This window comes from Lissotriton helveticus, chromosome 5_1 (genome assembly GCF_964261635.1).
Source record: "Lissotriton helveticus chromosome 5_1, aLisHel1.1, whole genome shotgun sequence".
In the NCBI taxonomy this organism is placed as follows: domain Eukaryota; kingdom Metazoa; phylum Chordata; class Amphibia; order Caudata; family Salamandridae; genus Lissotriton; species Lissotriton helveticus.
The window spans coordinates 582,301,215-582,319,944 of record NC_136065.1 but is presented as its reverse complement, the minus strand read 5'-3'; the positions used below and the strand labels follow the sequence as shown (position 1 = coordinate 582,319,944).

Sequence of the window (18,730 nt, the reverse complement as noted above, 5' to 3'; positions counted from 1 at the left end):
AGAAAATTGTAAGTTGATAGATCAGGAGGTGTCAGACTTGAAGGCAAAATGGTCTTCCATTCACGCAGGAGTTTCTTAAGCATCCTATTTTTTGTGGGCAAGTATCTGTTTATCAACCTCAAGGAGTCTCGAAATGGGGGGCTTACAGGTAACTGGGTAGTCATACTTGACCTGAAGAATGCCTAGTAGCTGAACCCATCCATGCAACTTAACACTGATTTCTGAAGTGTTTATGAAGGGTAGGGGTTTGAGTTTGCGGTCTGCCTTATGGCCTCTGATGGTGCTTCACCACACTTCTGAGATCAGTAATTGAGCTTATGAGGTCCAGGGAAGCTAGAATAGGATTGAAAGTATACTTCAATAATATTACTTTGATGTCCCCATGCCCTCTGTGGTTAAGGTCGGCAAGGATGCTGCAGCTAGTTCAGAGACTGAAGTTCATCTTAAACAGCAAGGAGTTGCAGACACAGCACAGTCTGGTCATCTGTGAGCCTCAAAATAGACTTTGCCTTAGGGACTATTATGGAGAACCCAAAATACCTTAACTCACTGCTACAACTGGCCACATTGGTGGGGCTTATTTAATTGTTTGACGCTAATTTTCCAGGGCCATTCCACTGTCAAGTACTCCATTAACTAAAGTCTTTTCATTTGAGGGAATTTCTCATGTACTGTTTGTTTCTGATCCATGGAGGCCAGGATAGAAATGCAGTGGTGCTGTGATCAAACGGATGCATCAAATGGGAAAGCAATCTATGGGTCCACTCCAGATCAGGTCAAAGAACCAGACGATAGTCAATTAGACTGGAGCACCCGTCTCTAACAAAGGAAAGGGTCTTAAAAATAACTCTGGCAACAGATCACCTCGCTCTGGCATGATGCATCAAGGCCAAATGCCTGGACAAGATGGTGTGCTTGGTACTTTTGGTACTTTTGTAGATGGATAAAATTTCAGCAGCCAGGTATGTCAATCATTTGGAAGGGCAGGGGGGAGACATTTTCACTCTGACAGAGCAGGTCAAGGACTTTTGCCACTTCTGCCTGGAGGACCAGGACCTCTGGCAAAGAAGAACCTGGTAGCAGACTGGAGATCTAGATATCTACATGAGTGGAAGCAGGAAGCAGGTGAGTTCAAAAGCCTCATGAAAATTGTATGGGTCATGCGAGGTGCATCACTTCACCTCACACCTAAACATCAGCTTCAGTTGGCGTCTGGATCAAGAGGCAGCGTAAAGGGGATGCTTTCCAACAACATAAAGGATAGCCAATGTGCATTTCTACCCTTGGGATGATTAGGAGAGTTGCGTCCCAGCTGAGGAGACAGTCAGCAAATGTAGTTTTGAAGACAATGCTGAGGTTCGCTCAATTTTGTTTTCCTGGTGATCTATTCCTGTCTAGGGATTCTACAATGGTTCTCCAATTTCCAGGGATTCTAATGGATTCTCACAGGCTGTTAAACCAGCTGGTCCTGTGCGACGACCTACAGTTGATGGAATGGAGAATTATAATAGCCAGTCCTGGACTTTTGGTCTAGGCTGCTGTTGTTAGCCAGCATGGTTGGGCTCAGGGGCTAATCATAAGATATGAATTAACTTAAGCGTGATGGCATCATTGGTGTGTGGAATTGGTTCTGGATCCAATGGGATTAGACCATTTTTCCATGTCCTGAACTGTAAAAGTTAACCTTACCCTCTCACGGCCCTCACATGATGTAAATGTTTGTAATTTTGTTATTTTGCGTTGCTACTTACATTGTCCTGCTGTTTGTATAATGTATCAATTATGTTTTTAGCTTTAATGCATGCTTGTGTATGTCTGTTCCTCTACCAGTTATTGTTACATACAGACACCCGGTACAACTTTAATCACATACTCCTCACCTGTGCTTCTGTTAACCACCCACCGGCTGAAGTTGCTATGTAGCACTACTGTTCATAGCAAAACACCTCTGTTCAAAAGCTTGTGATGCTACATAAACAACATCGAAATGATGACACCCCTCTATGTGGTCTAAATAAGCTATTATTGACAAATGAATACACATATAAAGTGGTGCTGGCTTTAGATTACAAAGGTATTGTATATTTCTAAATGGAATATTAAAAGCTACAAGTTAAGTATTATCCAGTAGGATTTGAAACCAACAGATTATTTTGCAAAGCAATATCCCTTGTATAAAGGGTCCAATAAAGAGTTACACAGAGATATGGTGTGTATATTTTTTAAAGTTTGGTTCATATCAGCAACTAGAAATGCCAAACTGACTATTAGCTTGACCTTGCAGTAATAAGTACAAATATCAAAACGTCACAACATAGCTAGCTACATATCAAGGGGATATTTCTTAAAACAGTCCAACAGGACTCTGAAGATGTCATAAACAATTTGAGTATTGATTTCCAAAACTATAAAATTCCACCAATTAGAAAAACACTGCACCCTTTTTATTGCTTGTCCTCACCCCCAAACTCTATTCCATAAGAACTTAAAATAAATTCTTGTTAAATTACCTGACTCAGGATGTGGAACGTGCACGACGGTGCTGCTGTAGCTGCACTTACTAGTATCAGAAACCACGCTCATGGCCTTGATGGACAGGGTGAGGTCAGTCAGTGGCGCTCCTACAGCTGCAGCTTCTGTACAAGCATCAGTCCTACCAGTGGGGCCTGCTAACATCTGGCTTTGGGAAACTGGAGTGGGAGCAGTTGAAACATCTAGAGAGAGAGTGAGGAGAAAAAGTGTCAGTTATGGGAAGAATCTCACACGAAAATGACATATGTGTTGCTTATGGACCCAGTAGCTCATGTTCTAGAGACTTCATTCATTTTTGGCAAGTCTAAGGAAACAGGGTCATATATTTATTGATCCCTATTTAAAACTAGCTGCTGAAAATGGGAATTTCTTGTCTATGTTGGCTAGTGGTAATCACTTTCACATTAAATACTCTGAACATGTTATGTGATAAAGGCCCAGATGCAGCAGCACCCTATTAATCAAGCTGATGAACCACAACTATTCTTCAGATACAATGCAGACCTCTTTAACCTTCTTGGACAAGGGCTTCCAATTAAATCCTTGTTGATATCAAGTGTGTGCAGCTAAATTCAAGGACTTATTCGTGGGGATATATAATAATGCATGTGCTCCATAGTGTCCTCTTGAAAACTACAAATTGGGGCAGTACGAAACACCTATAAATCTGCTCAGAAGCCTCATGTTGTGAACACAGCCTTCATTAACACAGGAATGGGAATCTAAGGAGGCTAAATCAGAGGAGGTAGGCTTCGTGGAGATGAAAGAATTTGTTAGAATATGCTGGTTGCTTCGTGTTCAATGTGATACAGAAGAATACAGACACACTAAAAGTCTCAGGGCATTTGTGACAAGAAATAATGGACGAGGACAGCACCCTACCAAATACTTAGGGTATCTCAGTAATGAGCTGTGTTCCCATCTGACTTTCCATTCAACACAAGGCCCTTATTGGAGAATGCTGAAAATCACAATTCACCTGAAAAAAGCAATTTGCAGACCAATAAGGATTATGCGTTTTCAGGAAACACCACTGAGATTTCCCCATAACACTTTTCACCAGTGAAGACATGGTGAAGTGCTTAGAATGAATTAAATCAGTGTGTAACCACCTATTTCCGTAGCAGTCCCTCACTGCAACGCCCAAAACCCATAATAAGATGCTGCACCAGGTATGCGTTTTTCAGCCATTTGTTCCTCCATACTCATAACCTATTATGTAATGCAGACCAGAGGTGTTTTTAGTGTGCATATAAATGCTGATGTGTGGGGAGACAAATGATCTTACTGGTATCCTGGTCCTACCATCAACTAAGCTACAACCAGTTTCCACCCTTGATGCATTCTCCCTTTGTTAAGAACATCTTACACACATAGAGCATATGGTGCCGAACTGTCTAGAGGTAGGGGCATTTAGGATTACCAATAAAGGATTAACTAAGGTGAGTAACTTAAATTTACAGGTAAGTTGATTCGATTTCCTCCAGACTAACAGGAAGACTTCAATAGCACAAAAGTCTTTCTTTGGAGGAGGCAGTTGGGAAAAAACCTCCATATTCCTAGCAATCTGTTCTTCAGCCATGTCTTTCCAAACTGGATATCTGAGTGGACATCTGTCAGGATCAGTCACTGAAGCAAGTAGAAATAGGGGCTACAAAGCACTTCAAAATGGAAAACAATGATGATCCCTAGTCCCCAGTTCTCCAAACACAGCATCTGCAGTGGAAAATTGGCATGACTAAGCTTTCTTGACTCAATGCAGTACAGAAGTTGCAGCATGGTAACCCAGGGTTCGAAATGGCAACTATTCACAAACTATGAATGATAACAAAACAGGATATTGTAACTATGAAAGATGACAATCGCCAGCTACAATTGTTATTTTGTGCAAGTCAGTAACATTTAAAATCAAGACTCTAGAAGTTCTCAAACAAAATAAAGTTTACAAAAAACACAAAAAGAAAAGCCATTCATATTACAGCATACCTTGTACCGGCTTACATAGTGCCATTCATTTAGAATCATCACAGAAAACGGGTATACGTCAACCTCCAGTGTAAGGATGAACAAAGGAAGGTGCAAGCCCAAGGGCACTGAGACCTCACAAATGACCAGTAGGATGTTGCGATCTGCCTAAAGGCTAGTCAAGTGGGTGATTAACCACATGATGCTAAAAGTACAAAATTGGAAAGAACAACAAGCAAGAAACCGCAATGTTTTAAGAAGTGCGCTGGCCAGGGAGAGCTACCATTTGTCTAAATTGCACTGTAGCAGTCGATCTTTCTGCAGTCCACCACAGACTCGAGTGAAAGGATGAGGGGATCCAGTCCTCGAGACTGCTTCTTCAGAAGACTGCCTCTACTGGCATTTCTAGGGAGATAGCAGGAGGGGTCCGTCGCCAAGCGCAATTTGTCTTGGACACCCTGTTCTTTCCCACCACCGTGGCTGCAGAATGTGCCAGCAGATAAAAAAATAAAAACGAACACAACAGACACTACACCTTGCAACCATACATTGTGTACATCTACCTTGGATTCTACAACACACTTGCCTGCTTAAGATGTTAAAGTTTGAGTTTGTATATATATATATATATATATATATATATATATATATCCCACTGGTGGTCGCCACTGGGTAGTTATAGTTAGCAACACATATCCAAAGGAAAAGAATGTTTTTGTTTGCTAATATCTCTGGAGCCATTTGACGAATCTTCACAAAACGTTCACCCCAAAAATGTTTTTCCACCTCAGCTCCTTCCTGGAAAGTTTTGGGGTAATCCATCGAGCAGGGGCTAAGAATAAGGGAGGTCTCAAAATACGTTTTTCTGATTCCTTTTTTTCCATAGAACTTTAACACAGCTACAGCCCAAACGACTGAACGGATTTACACAAAGCCAGATTCTGCTCCAGAAAGGGTGTTTTTTTGGGTTGCTTTAAGTTCACTTTTTGAGCAGTTAAGGCTGAAAATAACTGTATATTTTAATACACAATGCTCGAGGGGGCGGTTATGCATCCCCTTCCCCATAACATATATGCTTTGACCCAGGAGGATGGGGTCCCCATGGCAACTAGAGGGGAAGTGTTCCCCCATCCCCTTAATATATATGTTACCGAGTGGAGTGTCGCCGAGTGGAGTGTCGTCGAGTGGAGTGCCGTACAGTGGCATCGAGTGGAGTTGAGTGTTGCTGAGGGGAGTATCAGAGCAGAGGACAGTGTTGTAGAGTAGAATGTCATGTCATAGAGTATAGTAGAGTGGAGGGGCGCACAGTGGAGTAGTGTGTCATTCAGCGGAATAGAGTATCCTTGAGTAGAGGGGCACAGAGTGGGTAGAGTGGAAAGGCATAGAGTGTTCGAGTAGTGTAGTAGTATGCCATAGAGTAGAGTGAAGTAAAGTGGGGTGAAGTGGCATACCAGGAGTTTCATAGAGTGTCACACAGTGGAGCAGAGTGTGATAGAGTGTAATAGAGTGGAGGAGAGTGTCATACAGTGATGGAGAGAGGAGTGGAGTGTAGGGGCATAGAGTAGAGAAGGGTGTTGTAGAGTGGAGTTGATCAGATTGGATTAGAGTGTTGTTAAGTGCCGCGGCATAGGGTGGAAGGTTGTACAGTGGTGTAGAGTGGGGTAAAGCGTCCTGCAGTGTAGTAGATTGTAGTGGAGTCAAATGGAGTGGCGTAGAGTTAAGTTAAGAGTCATATAGCGGGGTACCATGTCATACAGTGGAGTGGAGTGGCATGTGGCCGAATGGCAGAAAGTGTTGTGGAGTGGCATTGAGTGTTGTAGAGTGAGGTGGCATAGAGCAGAGAGTGGTATAGCGCCTCGTTGAGCAAATGACATACAATGAAGTGACATGTAGTAGGGTGGAGTGGTGTACAGGGAGTTTCATACAGGAGTAGAATGTGGTTAACTGTCTTAAAGTGGAGTAGAGTGATATACAGTGGCATAGACTGGGACACAGTGCTGCACAGTGGAGTGCCATAGAGTGGGGCACAGTGTGGTGAAATGGAGGGGCGTAAAGTGTTGTAGAGTGGAGTAAAGTGTTGTAGAGTGGAGTGGAGTGGCGTACACTGTCATGTAGAGTGGGGGAGTGGCATAGAGTGGATTAGAGTGCCTTTAGAGCAGAGTGGTGTACAGTAGAGTGCCGTAGAGTGTGGTAGAGTCGAGTGGCGTGGAGAGTAGTGGATTAGTGTGTTATATAGTCGAGTGGAGTTGAGCAAAGTGTTGTAGAGTAGAATGATGTACAGAGGCATAAAGTGGAATATTGTGTGGTTGACTGGAGTGTAGGGGCATAGAGTGGATTGCATTCTTGTCCAGTACCATAGAGTGTAGAAGAATGTGCTAGAATAGAGTTGCCTAGAGTGTTGCAGAGTGCAGCAGTGTAGAGTGGAGTGGCGTACAGTGGTGTTGAGTGGGGTAAAGTTTTGTACAGTGGAGTAGAGTAGAGTGGCATAATATATAGTGGAGTAGAGTGTTATACAGTGGAGTTGCGTGTCGTAGAGAGGAGTGATGTGGCTTAGAGTGGAGTGCACTATCATATAGGGGAGTGGAGTGGCGTTTTGTACAGGTTGGAAAAGTGTTGTGGAGTGGCATAGATTGTTGTTGAGTCACGTAGAGTGGCATAACGTCGAGTTGCAGAGTGGAGTAGTGTGTCAGAGTAGAGTGGAGTAAAGTGGAGTGGTATATAGGGAGTTGTGTAGAATGCCATAGAGGGGAGCAGAGTGTTGTAGACTGGTATACAGTGGAGTAGAGTGTCATACAAAGGCACAGACTGGAGTACGGTGTTGTCGAGTGAAATGCCATAGAGTGGAGTACAGTGTGGTAGAGTGGAGGGGAGTAGAGTGGAGTGGCATACAGTAGAATGACAGAGTGGAGTGACATCGAGCGGAACGTCATACAGTGTCATGTCGTGGAGTGCTGCAGTGGCGTGGAGTAGACTAGAGTGGTGTACAGTAGAGGCTCGGATAGAGTGGTAGAGTAGAATGGCATAGTGTTGTACAGTCGAGTGGCATAGAGTGCAGAAGTGAAACAGAGTGGAGGACAGTGGAGTAGTGTATTATAGAGTAAAGTGGAGCAAAGCTGAAAGGAGTGGCACTGTTACAAAATTAAACGTCAGCCATATTGCCCAGACCGCACTTAGTCTGCATCCTAATTTTTATGGGGAAATATATGGTAGTATAGTGTTTATTCAAACTTTTCACATACAAAGGGCCTCATTGCGATGGTGGTCGGACGAGCACCCGACTGCCATTGCAGCAGTAATGAGACCGCCCGACAAGGAGGCAAGAGTCCTACCCGCCATATTTCGATAAAACCGCTGTATAGGTGGTCGGAAACAGCTCTTTTCTACTGCAGCTTGCACTGCATTCAGGAAAAAGGGCCTCAACACAAGCCACAGTATAAAAAGGGCATTTTTCAAATATCTATGCATCGTGTGCCAGGCACCAAGTGGTGCCTGGCACACGGTGCATGGATAATTGGGGGGCACCACATATGCCCCCGGGCCGCTTAGCAGTGGCCCACAGGGGACAACGGCCCTGCTTTGGGCCCCCACAGTGCCTTTCTGCCTGCCTTTCTATGGCAGTAGGACCACCGTGAAAAGGCAGTTGGAAAGAGACATCCTAATCCCTACGGCGGTGCCTGTGCTTGCTCTGCCCCTCATGTTAGAGATAGGACTCTGACCGCCACCCTGGTGGGCTCTTTGCGCCCGCAGGGGTGGCTGTCCCTCCTCCTGACATCATCGATCAGACTGCGAGTATTGTCATCCGGTAGTCGCACCCATGGCCCTGGTGTCGGGCGGCTCACCATCGACAGCCTGTTGTGGCGGTTCACCCGACATCAAAATGAGGGCCATAATTTGTTGGTATTTTCTGTAAGTCCCGCCTTAATTTCTAGGCAGTACCGTGGTGCTCTGCAAACTTTTTTTTTAAATATAACATAATAACACTACTTTTCCCTACCTTTACACACTTAGCTAAAGTGACTCATGCACTTATAAAACAGCAGTACACTATTGTTCAACTTAAACCACAGAATGCAGCCTAAGTGCGGTGAAAACAACATTGCTGCCTTTTAATTTTGTAAAGGCTTTCATTACCCAGTCATACACTGCTTTGTCATTGGCATGCAACGTGGTATACAGCAAAATAATCGTGGGTTAGGATGGCCCAATTTATCACTATGTTTCTGGCCCTTAGAATTTTAAAACTACTATACTACTATACTAATTTACATAAACTAACAATAAGGATCATTTTCACACCATAATCTACATTCTTGCCAAATTTTATAAAAAATCTGTGCAGCCATTTTGCTACTATGTCTGATGAAAAAGTCAATGGAAAATGCATTGGTGGAAAACGTGTTTTGGCACCCCCTATTTTTCTTTGCACCCCCTTGACTAATCACCACAACACTTTACACCGTCAGCCATTGTAGAAACACCAATAGGTCTTCAATGCTTTGTGCAGATTTGTGAATTGGTGCAAAACATATTAGCAATCAAAAAACTGAGGAATTCTCATCGCAGGAAATTCTAACTAGAACTACAGAGTGACTTAGGGGTCAATTATGATCTCGGTTGGAAAGCATTCTGACCGAATTGGTCTCGGAATGCTTTCTGACCGACTCAGATCCGGGTGATTCGGTCGGAATCCCATTGAATTCAATGGGAGCCTGTGTTCCAAACAAATACACAGGCTCCCTTTGAAGAATGGGGTGGCTGGCGAAAATCGTGCACCCTGTGGCAGGCAGCCCAGGGTGACTGCCACACTGTGCATGGTTGGAAAGGGGGGTACTCCCACAGGCCCGATTGGGAAGGCCCCGGGTGAAGGGGAGCCTGCTATGATTCCAACAGCCGATCTGAATCAGAACAACCGATTCGGAAGGGCTGCCCAAATTGGTCATCGTAATCCATCGTTCGAAAAGCTTCTGAGTCGCTTGGAAAGTTGGGCTGTAGAAACGCACGTTTCAGCTCTGAACGACTTTGAGAATGCTGTCCCGTTTGGATTCGGAATCGATTCAGAAACTCCTAACACCTTAATTGCTCGTTCGGAATGGTTTCCAAATTGGTCGGAAACAAGCCTACCGAATCAGATTCGGAAATCCTGAATCCAATTTGGAGGCTTTCCGAAAGATAATATTATTGACCCCTAAATGTATAAATATATAAATACATATCCAGCATTATCAATATATATAATAATTAATATAATAATATTTATACCTTGTGACAGTTATAGGATAACAAGATACAAACCTATAAGCATACAGTCAAATACTTATATGCTATGTACGAAATGACCTATATGCATGCCTGTTAAGCAACTTTAAATAATATATACTTTTGTACTGAGAAATGCACATTTATAAATATATATGCAAACAATTATAAATATGTATGTTTACATACACACATATATGCAGTACAATTAATATTTTATGTGTATTGAATTGATCCCTATGTATCTATACTCGTGCATTTAAATATAATAATATTTAGACGGTCAAAACTGCATGTTTGTTGAGCATAAATAGATAGTATATTTTCATTGTTTTTTTGTTGTTTTTTTTAAATATATTGTTACATCCGTAGAGGTATCTTTACAAATTTAAGCATTACATACTCAGACAAGTATAGTCATAGGTAGTAACACAAATTGATACAGGGGCACTCAGTAATACATAATCTTACTATATAAAAGTACATCGGTATATATTTATTGCAACCCACATTGATGGACAAATGAATATGAAAAACCTTTGGATATATAGAACATGAGCATTTCTTTCCATTAAATAAAGTGGTGTATGTATTGTTTGGTTTCTTGTGCATAATATTGCTGTACTACTGTACTTTTTGTGTTTAGAGTATGGCAGTCATGTATGGAAGAGCCTACGCTCAAGTCATTTTCTGAAAGTGAGATGGTTATCCGTGTATCGTATATTTGAGGGTGATAAATTCAATAGTAGAGCTGGTTAGACAGAGAAAGGTGTACCACCCATGGTTAGGCCTCGCCTGCATGCCCTCTCACTTGTAAGACGCATTGTTAACAAGGGGCTTGCAGTCCGCCCATGCTGAACTTTTGTTGCCTTCAGTGTCACTCTTTATTTGCTGCTTTCTAATTGGCCAGCATATGCTGGCTTCACTTCCTCCTCTTTCGGCTGGAGCATGGCCCAAGTACTCATTGTTCCAGTACAATTGCTGTCCTTCCACCGATTACGCTGTGATTGAGGTACTATTTTTATTTTTTCTTCTTCCCTGTTTCTTGTTGAGCCTCTTGCTATTTGCAGCTATATTTTACTATGCCACACAAACATAATAAAATCCTTTTCTTTTTTAAAATGGAAATTTATTGTCACAACAGATGTTATCTGATTGTATTGCGAAAACCAACATTAGTTGCTTCCACATGCATTTTCACCAAGACATGGATATGGCGCAATTGCTTTGTTTGTGAGTAGGAATTTTTGCCAAATTACATTTCTTTTCTTTTTTACGCATAGGGAGATTAACTGTTTTGCTCAGAATCACAGGGGTGTTGTGCTGAGTCCTAACAAGCATAGGCAAAGCTAACAGGTCTCACCTTTGAAACTATTGGGTCTATCATTGTCCTTTGTTCCTTCTGTACAGAATGGCCATTGCCAACTTTGGCAATGACTTGTAGCCATATTGTACAGCAGCATTGCTGCTGATCAGCATGGCTAAAAAAATAATTATAAACAAATCGACAATGATGGATCCAGTGCCAATTAATTTTTTAAGAAAAGGTACATTAGACATGGCTGCGTCATAGTTCTTTTTTGGATTAGTTTTAGTCACACTGCAAAGCATCTGTGCTGCTGTACAACATGGCTATAAAACATTGCCAAGCCTATAGCTTTCATAGGCAATACCTGTTGTTTTTGGAAATGCTTATTTTATTGTATGCTGGGGTTTTGAGTCGAGCGCCAGTCTGGAGTGAAGGTTACTTTGTTTTATGTATTTGGTGATTTTTTTCCTGATGAAACGTTGCCATTTGCCATGTATTGATTTGTGGGTGATGCAAAGCAGGTTCGTGGTGGATATTCTGGCAATCAGTATCCACTGAATGGCTCTAAAGGCAGTGGACATGTGCACTCTTGGCTTTATATGTAGAAGGAGTCTGAAAGCAGAGTTCTGAATTCTGTGTAGGCTTTTGGAAATGACAGGTGGGGAAAGATGCATTGCAGAATTTTCATAGTAATAATGCTTGATCTTGCTTCCCAACACATTTGGTCAATAATTCATGGTTTGGAGTCCATGGTAATTCCGAGGTTTCTTATTTCTTTGGATACTTTTAGTGGTGGTCACTAGATCATCAGGCCAGGCGTACAGTGAGTCATATTTTTTCAAATCCCCACAGATATTTCAGTTTTGGACCCATTCAATTTGCGGTGGCTCCATATCATCCAATGATCAATGGCTCGGGAGCAAGCGAAGAGTTTGGAGTTTCCAATGTCTTTGGGCAATTTTCAGTTTAAGATGTATATGTGTAAATGTAAAATGTAAATTGATACTTGTATAGCGCACTACTCACCCGCAAGGGTCTCAAGGCGCTTGTACGAATACCGCTGTGGAACCCATCCTGGCGTTCCCTGTGAGGTGTCCACTCCTGGGCACCCCCAAGGTGGAGGCCAGGCATCCTTAGCGTTGTGGGGGCCGTTGTGGAGATTAAGCAAGCTATTGCCCAGAGTTGCAGAGTGGGACTCCATGATTGGAATAGGCCTCGAGGCGAGAATTATCAGGTCCGTGGAATTTTTGAGCCCAAGACCCGCCGAGGCAGGGAATTGAACCCTGGTCCCGGGTCTGACCTCTGCATCAGGGTCTGCCGCTCTAACCATTGAGTCACACTTCCCCACTGTGTGTGTCATCTGCACAATTTTAACTGGTGAACTGAAAATCATTGATCATTGCTAGATATCAATTCACGTAGATGTTGAAGGGCATGGGTGAGATGATAGAGCATTGAAGGACTTCTGCTTTTACAATGTAGAGTTTGGGTGAAAAGGAGGACTATGGATAACATTTGTTCTGTTTTGTAGGTAGGATATGATCCAATCAAGAGCAGTACCATCCGTGCCTGGAGTCTTTGGATTATAATGTCATGATCAACAGTGTCGAAGGTAGCTAAAAGACCTCAGAGAAGCAGTGCAGCTGCCCCATTGTGGTCTTCTGTGTTATTAGGGTCATCCCAGATGGTGATTAAGGCATGTTCGGTGCATCTTCCTGGACAGAATCCTGTCTGAAAGTTGGAAAGTATGGAACTATCTTAAATGAATTGCTACATTTGGGTGAAGGCTGCTCTTTCCAGAAATGTCCAGTTTGCAATAGGCATCTAGTTGTTGGGGTCTTGAGGGTCCAGGTTTGTTTTCTTTAATAATTGAAGCATGTATGCCTTTTTAAGACTGCTGGAAAAACACATGTTGTTAAGGAGTCATTGATGAGTGTTCTAACTGGGTTGGCAACTCAGGATGTTAAAAGGATTTTTTTCAGTATTTTTGATAGACAAGGGTGAGAGGGGCTGTCGGCTGGCCTACTTGCTTTAAAGAGATTCAAAAATTCACTGATAGCTGGTTGACGGAATGCAGAAACTGTGTTAACTCTTACAGGGAATTGTTGAAAGTGAGATGGTGCTGGTGGTTTTCTTTTTGCTTAAATTGGAATCCAGCATGTCTGCTTTGGTTGTATAAAGATTTGCTAGTTTGTCGCAAACATCTCAAGAAACGGGATAGGTTTCTTCTGTGAATATAGGTTTTTGATATTCTTCAATAATTTTATAAAATTCTTTATTTGCACATTTTTCATTCAGAATTTTATTTGAATAGTAGTTTTTTGTTGCTATTTTGATTGTTGATTTGTACATTCTGTTATGTTTGTGTACATGTAGTTTGTCTTGAGTGTTGTTTGTTTTGAGCAAGGAGCACTGTAGCTTTGCGATTTATTGTCTTATTTTTTTAGTTCAGCATTCATCCAAGAGACTTGTTTTGATTTTGTCATGTTTTGTTGTTTTTATTGGCCTCAAGATATCACAAGCTACCTGGAGCTACTCATTGGGTTTTTTAACTGAACGTATTGTGTTGGGTTCTGGTTTAGATGTTAGCCACGTTCTATGCCCCCAAAATTCAGTTTGTTCTAAAGTTGATATGTAGTTGGGCTTAGGTATGGTGGGCTGTGCTGTCTTGTGTTGGAAGGCTGCGTTGCCAAAAATGACATCTAGGATGTGTCTGGCGATGTTTTTATTTATTTTTTATTTTATTTAATGCAATCTTATAAAGAGCGGACTTTACCCGAAGGTGTCAGAGCACTGTACAATAGAACCAGTTACGTTACTTGAGAGAACTGTTACAGGAATGGAACAAATAAAAATAGCATACCATAGAAGCAAAGCGACACAGGCATAAGGCACACAATCTCAAGCACAGCAAGCACAGACTGTACAAGCAAAAATATTAATATAAATGACAAATTTTACAAGGACTAAAGAACTTCCTGACGAAAAATAGCAGGCCATAGATTCAAAACAACGCAGGCAAACGGAACACAAAATCAAATGCAGCAAACACAGGATGTACTAACAAAAATATAAATATATGTGACAAATTTACAATGACTAAAGAACTTCCTGGCGGGGTCTGAGAAGGAGGGAATTAGTTCTGAAAGTGTCTTTGGAATAAAAGAGATTTGAGGTCCGCTTTGAAGATCTGGATGGAGGTGATGGCACGGAGCGAAGGAGGAAGCGAGTTCCAGATTCTCACCGCATTACCTGAGAACAATTGTGCCATCCATTTTTCCCTTTTGAAGGAGGGGGGCTCAAGCTGGGTGTTGGTTTGGGGGTGATTTGATGTAGGGTGACTGTTTCTAGGCCAGTGATAAAAGTTCTGGGGTGGGGCATACCAGTGTTTGTCAAACCATATGTTTAGGTCACCAAGGATACACAGGTCTGAATACAGAGCCTACAGGTGAGATGCAGGTTTGAAACTGTATCTAGAAATGTATCTGTGAATGTTCCATTGAAAGAGTGGTGGTCTGTAAAGAGAAAGAAAGTTACAGCAGAAAGTTAGTGTAGGGTTGCACTGGGCTGAACATCTTGTATGGAAACATCCTCAGCTTTGGTGAGATCTTTTGTTTCCATAAACAGAACGGCTAGTCCATCTCCTCTTTTGCAAATGCAATTTTCTGTGATAATTTATAGCCTGGAGGAAAAGTTTCATGTCATCCCCAACCATGATTCTCTTATGGAAAGTAAGTCAGGTTGTGTCTGTGAGTAAGCTGAAGATGTTGTGCTTGTTTTTAGAAAGGAATGGAGCATTTGTTAGAAAGGAGTGTAAATATTGTGCTTTGGATGTGGTGAGAATTTGGATTAGGGTTTTTTGAGCTTGTAGTATGCGTACTACAGGTGAGGGTGTATACTGTTTCGGGAGGCATTTTGTTATGTCTCTTTGTATGTGTGTGTGGGTGGTAGGGATACTGGTTGAGCGTGAAGTGGTGGACTGTGGAGTTTTTTTGGAGTGTAGTCTTGCATAATAGAAAAGGAGATGCTAGGTTATGGAGAAAGGTGTGTTTATGTCTTTTGCTTTCAGGGTTGATGTTGCAGGGGATGGGGTGGAGGTGTTTTAAGGCTTTAAATTGTACAATGGATGAAAGGCAGGTTTGTGAGTGTTGTGTATTTGTGGAGTTTGCATTTGGTGTTTTAATTGAATGAATGTTTGTTTAGTATTTTGTGACGGAGTGTAGTAGTTAATTGTGTGTGAATGAGATGTTTATGTGTTTGTGTGTTATGTTTTGGTGGAGTAGTGATATGTGATGTTGGAGTAGTGAGTTCATGTGTAGGATCTAAATAGAAAGAAATGGTTAGGGAGGATCCTGAATGGGAAAGGTGGTAGGGATGTGTGCTGGACTAGAGTGTATGTGTAGCATGAGATGGGATGAACAGGGGTTATGAGGGTTGGTAGTGGACTTGGTAGACAGGAGCGGTAGTCCTTGTGGTGGAGTGTAGGGAGTGTTTAGTTGTGTGTTTAGGGAAAAAAATGGTTGTGTTATTGCCGGATTGTATGAGAGAGGGTTGAATAACAAGGTGCACAAAAATTGTCAGTTAATTGCGGGAGAGCTAGGTCTAACTGGATATGTGATATCTCATTGTTGCATCAATGTATAATTGTGGGAATTCCAAACAATGTTGACTTACCTATATCTAAGCCTATGTTTAGTATGTTGGCTTTGTTAGTTGGCAAGAGAGATCTAGCATGGAAGTGGGATGCCTACTACAAAGGAGTAGCAGGTAGTCCTGTATATGCATATGGAGGCGGAAAAGTAACCTATGAAGAAGTGGTTGTCCCTGGAAGTTCTTGAAGATCTGGAAATGGTGGGGACACTTCTATAGTATCAGAGATATGGGTAAGGGAGTGTGCTGGGAGATATTTGATGCAACTGATGACTAGATGATTTTATCTGGAGTGAAGTGATGAATGGATCTTTTTCCATTTGGTCTCTTATTGTGCTGATAAATGCTAATGAGAAGCGGAAATTATATGGAGGGGGTATGGGTTCCCTGGAAGCCTAATGTTGTAGAGGTTGTCAGCAAGTTTTCTATTGTTTCTAACATAAAATCAATAATAATATATTTTTTTTAAGTATTGCAATGTTGTTAACCATCCTCCCTTTAAGATGAAACACAGAAGGCAAAACATATTTCTTGGTACAAACATGTATAATACATAATACACTTATTAAGCAACCAGAGATTATCCACAGCCTTCTAGAATTCATAAACATTTTAGACTTGGCTTTTCCCCAAGACATAACTGAGCCTCCAGAAGTGTATGCTCATGCTCATTGCAAATGTATTAAAATATCCTAGTAACTTAAGAGCACAGGTCCCACGGACCAGAAATGTATTTATTACCAACAAAAGGTTGTGGCCCAATATAAACTTCTAGCCTTCGGATTACAATGGACCATATGAAGGCGCATTCACGGTACTGATGGTCTTCATTTATGTCGCACAATCAGCAATATCTCAGCACACTCTTGAATATACCTCATGCACTCCTGTGAACATTTCCCACATAGGTCAGTGCACTTACAACACACGTCAAATCATAAACCCAAAGAGTGCCCAGGAAATCAATAAAAATCTGTAGGCTTCTGTCACCTGTTTAGGGCCATGAAGTTCTATATATGTATACACAGGAGCAGCTTCTTACTCAGCAGTCAAGAAAGCACTTTAGTCCTTTTAAGGCGTATGGTACCCACTATATAAATAAAAATGCAATATAATAAAACACAATTATTAATCTAATCACTGGCTATTTAAATGATTTACATTTAGAGTAATTTTATATGCATTAACGTAATGTGGTTATCCTGAAAACCTGCATAGTACACCCCTCATAAACAAACAGTGCACATCCCTGAGTTGAATATTAAATATCTCCAGACTGTGATAGAATTGGAGTTTAGCTGTTGTCAAAGTGGCAAGTCACATGGACACAGCTCCTGTTTAAGACTAAAACTGATAATCAAAGAGCAAGAAGAACGTGTTGTTTGAAAGAAAACAAACAAACTCAGACATGTAGCACAGGGTTTTCTAATCCATTCAAAATGTTTGTCAAAGGTAGTCTGTTTTAAGGGCGAAACCAGTTGACGAAGAACAGCATCTGCTCCAGAGGGTGTCTGAAGTGTTCTCTTCTTGTTGGTTTTATTCCATCATGATCTTTAAGAATTCTTGTTGCTATCTTAAAACAAAAATCTACACTATTGGGTGTCAAGATTGTCAGGCAGGCATATAAAATGGAGGTCATCATGAGGATCCTTTTCCAACTTCTTCCTCCAATGCTTCAGACAACAAAAATAAAAGACATTTCTCTTTAGAGAAGGAAAACTGCAAAACGAAAGAAAAAGCCTGTACAAATCTGAAAGGCAGAGTAAGGAGTCGTTTGTCTACTATAGAAATAATAGGTAAGAAAAATACAGTCTGATTCGAATAATGTGCAGAGCCCAGTATCAAGGGATCCTTATGTTATGTTATGTTAAAACTATATTTCTTGAGCGCACGGCTACCCAGAACGGGTGTCCCGGCGCTTTGGCAGAGTCCTAAACACAACCAAGAAAAACCCAGAGGCAGAAACACTGTAGACCCACTGGTTAGGCGGAAAAGAGGAACGTCTTGAGCTCCTTTCTAAAGGCCAGGAGATTGTTAGCCTTACGGAGTGACAGAGGGAGTTCATTCCACAAACTAGCCGCCATGAACTGGAAAGACCGGCCACCCATCCGCACGCGTTTGATCACTGGTACCTCCACTTTAGCCAGGTCAGCAGATCTCAGACTCCTCCGGGGAACGTAAAAAGCAATCCGCTTCCTAAGGTAAGCTGGGCCAATACAGTGGAGGGCTTTAAATGCCAACGTAAGGACCTTGAACCTAATTCTGCAAGCGATAGACAGCCAATGCAGCCTGCCGCGCAATAGAGAGGCACTAGCTCTCCGTGGAAGGCCAAAGATGGCTCTGGCCGCCGAGTTTTGGACAATTTGTAGTCTGGATACCAGATATTTAGGCAGACCTGAGAAAAGTGCGTTAGCGTAGTCTAAACGCGAACCCACGAGTGCTTGCACAATGTTCTTGCGATATTGAAGGGAAAGCAGTGGGAGAAATTTCCTCACCATCTTCAAAATGCCGAAACATTTCCGTGCTGTAGGGACGGGGACGGGGACTTGCTGTTCCAAGCCCGTGATGTGGGGACGAAAAGAAAGACTGTCGTCGAACACCACACCCAGATTTTTGACTTGGGCAGAGGGTTTCTCAGGGGGGAACATGTCGGAAGGCCACCACGATTTCCAGCCAGGGTCCTCAGCGCAGCCAAAAAAGAGCAACTCGGACTTATCCGAGTTACATTTCAGGTTCTGGTGCTGAAACCATGCAAAAACAGCACTCAGGCAGTCTCTGATTCTGTCGCCATTAAAAACCTCTCCCTTCCTGCAAGTAAACAGGAGCTGGGTGTCATCAGCGTACGAGATGACCCGGGCTCCAAATGCCTCCGCGACCTTCGCCAAAGGGGCCATATAAATGTTAAATATGGTGGGGCTCAAGATAGATCCTTGAGGCACCCCCACCTCTAGCGAAGGCATTTCCGCGGAGAACGGTGGAGCCCAGATCACCTGTCGACGGTCGGCTAAGAAGGATTGA

General features: G+C 42.2%; 1 protein-coding gene across 2 annotated transcripts in view; it reads right to left on the bottom strand.

The window, feature by feature from the left end:
- PER3 (period circadian regulator 3) overlaps positions 1-18,730 on the bottom strand; it is a 361,451-nt gene that overhangs the window by 170,657 nt on the left and 172,064 nt on the right. Inside the window, exon 15 of one of the 2 annotated variants that reach the window (XM_078642926.1) lies at positions 2,511-2,714. In XM_078642926.1, coding sequence (XP_078499052.1) covers positions 2,511-2,714 — 204 coding nt within the window. The remainder of the gene's footprint in view (positions 1-2,510; positions 2,715-18,730) is intronic. The other variant, XM_078642925.1, reaches the window with a different exon arrangement.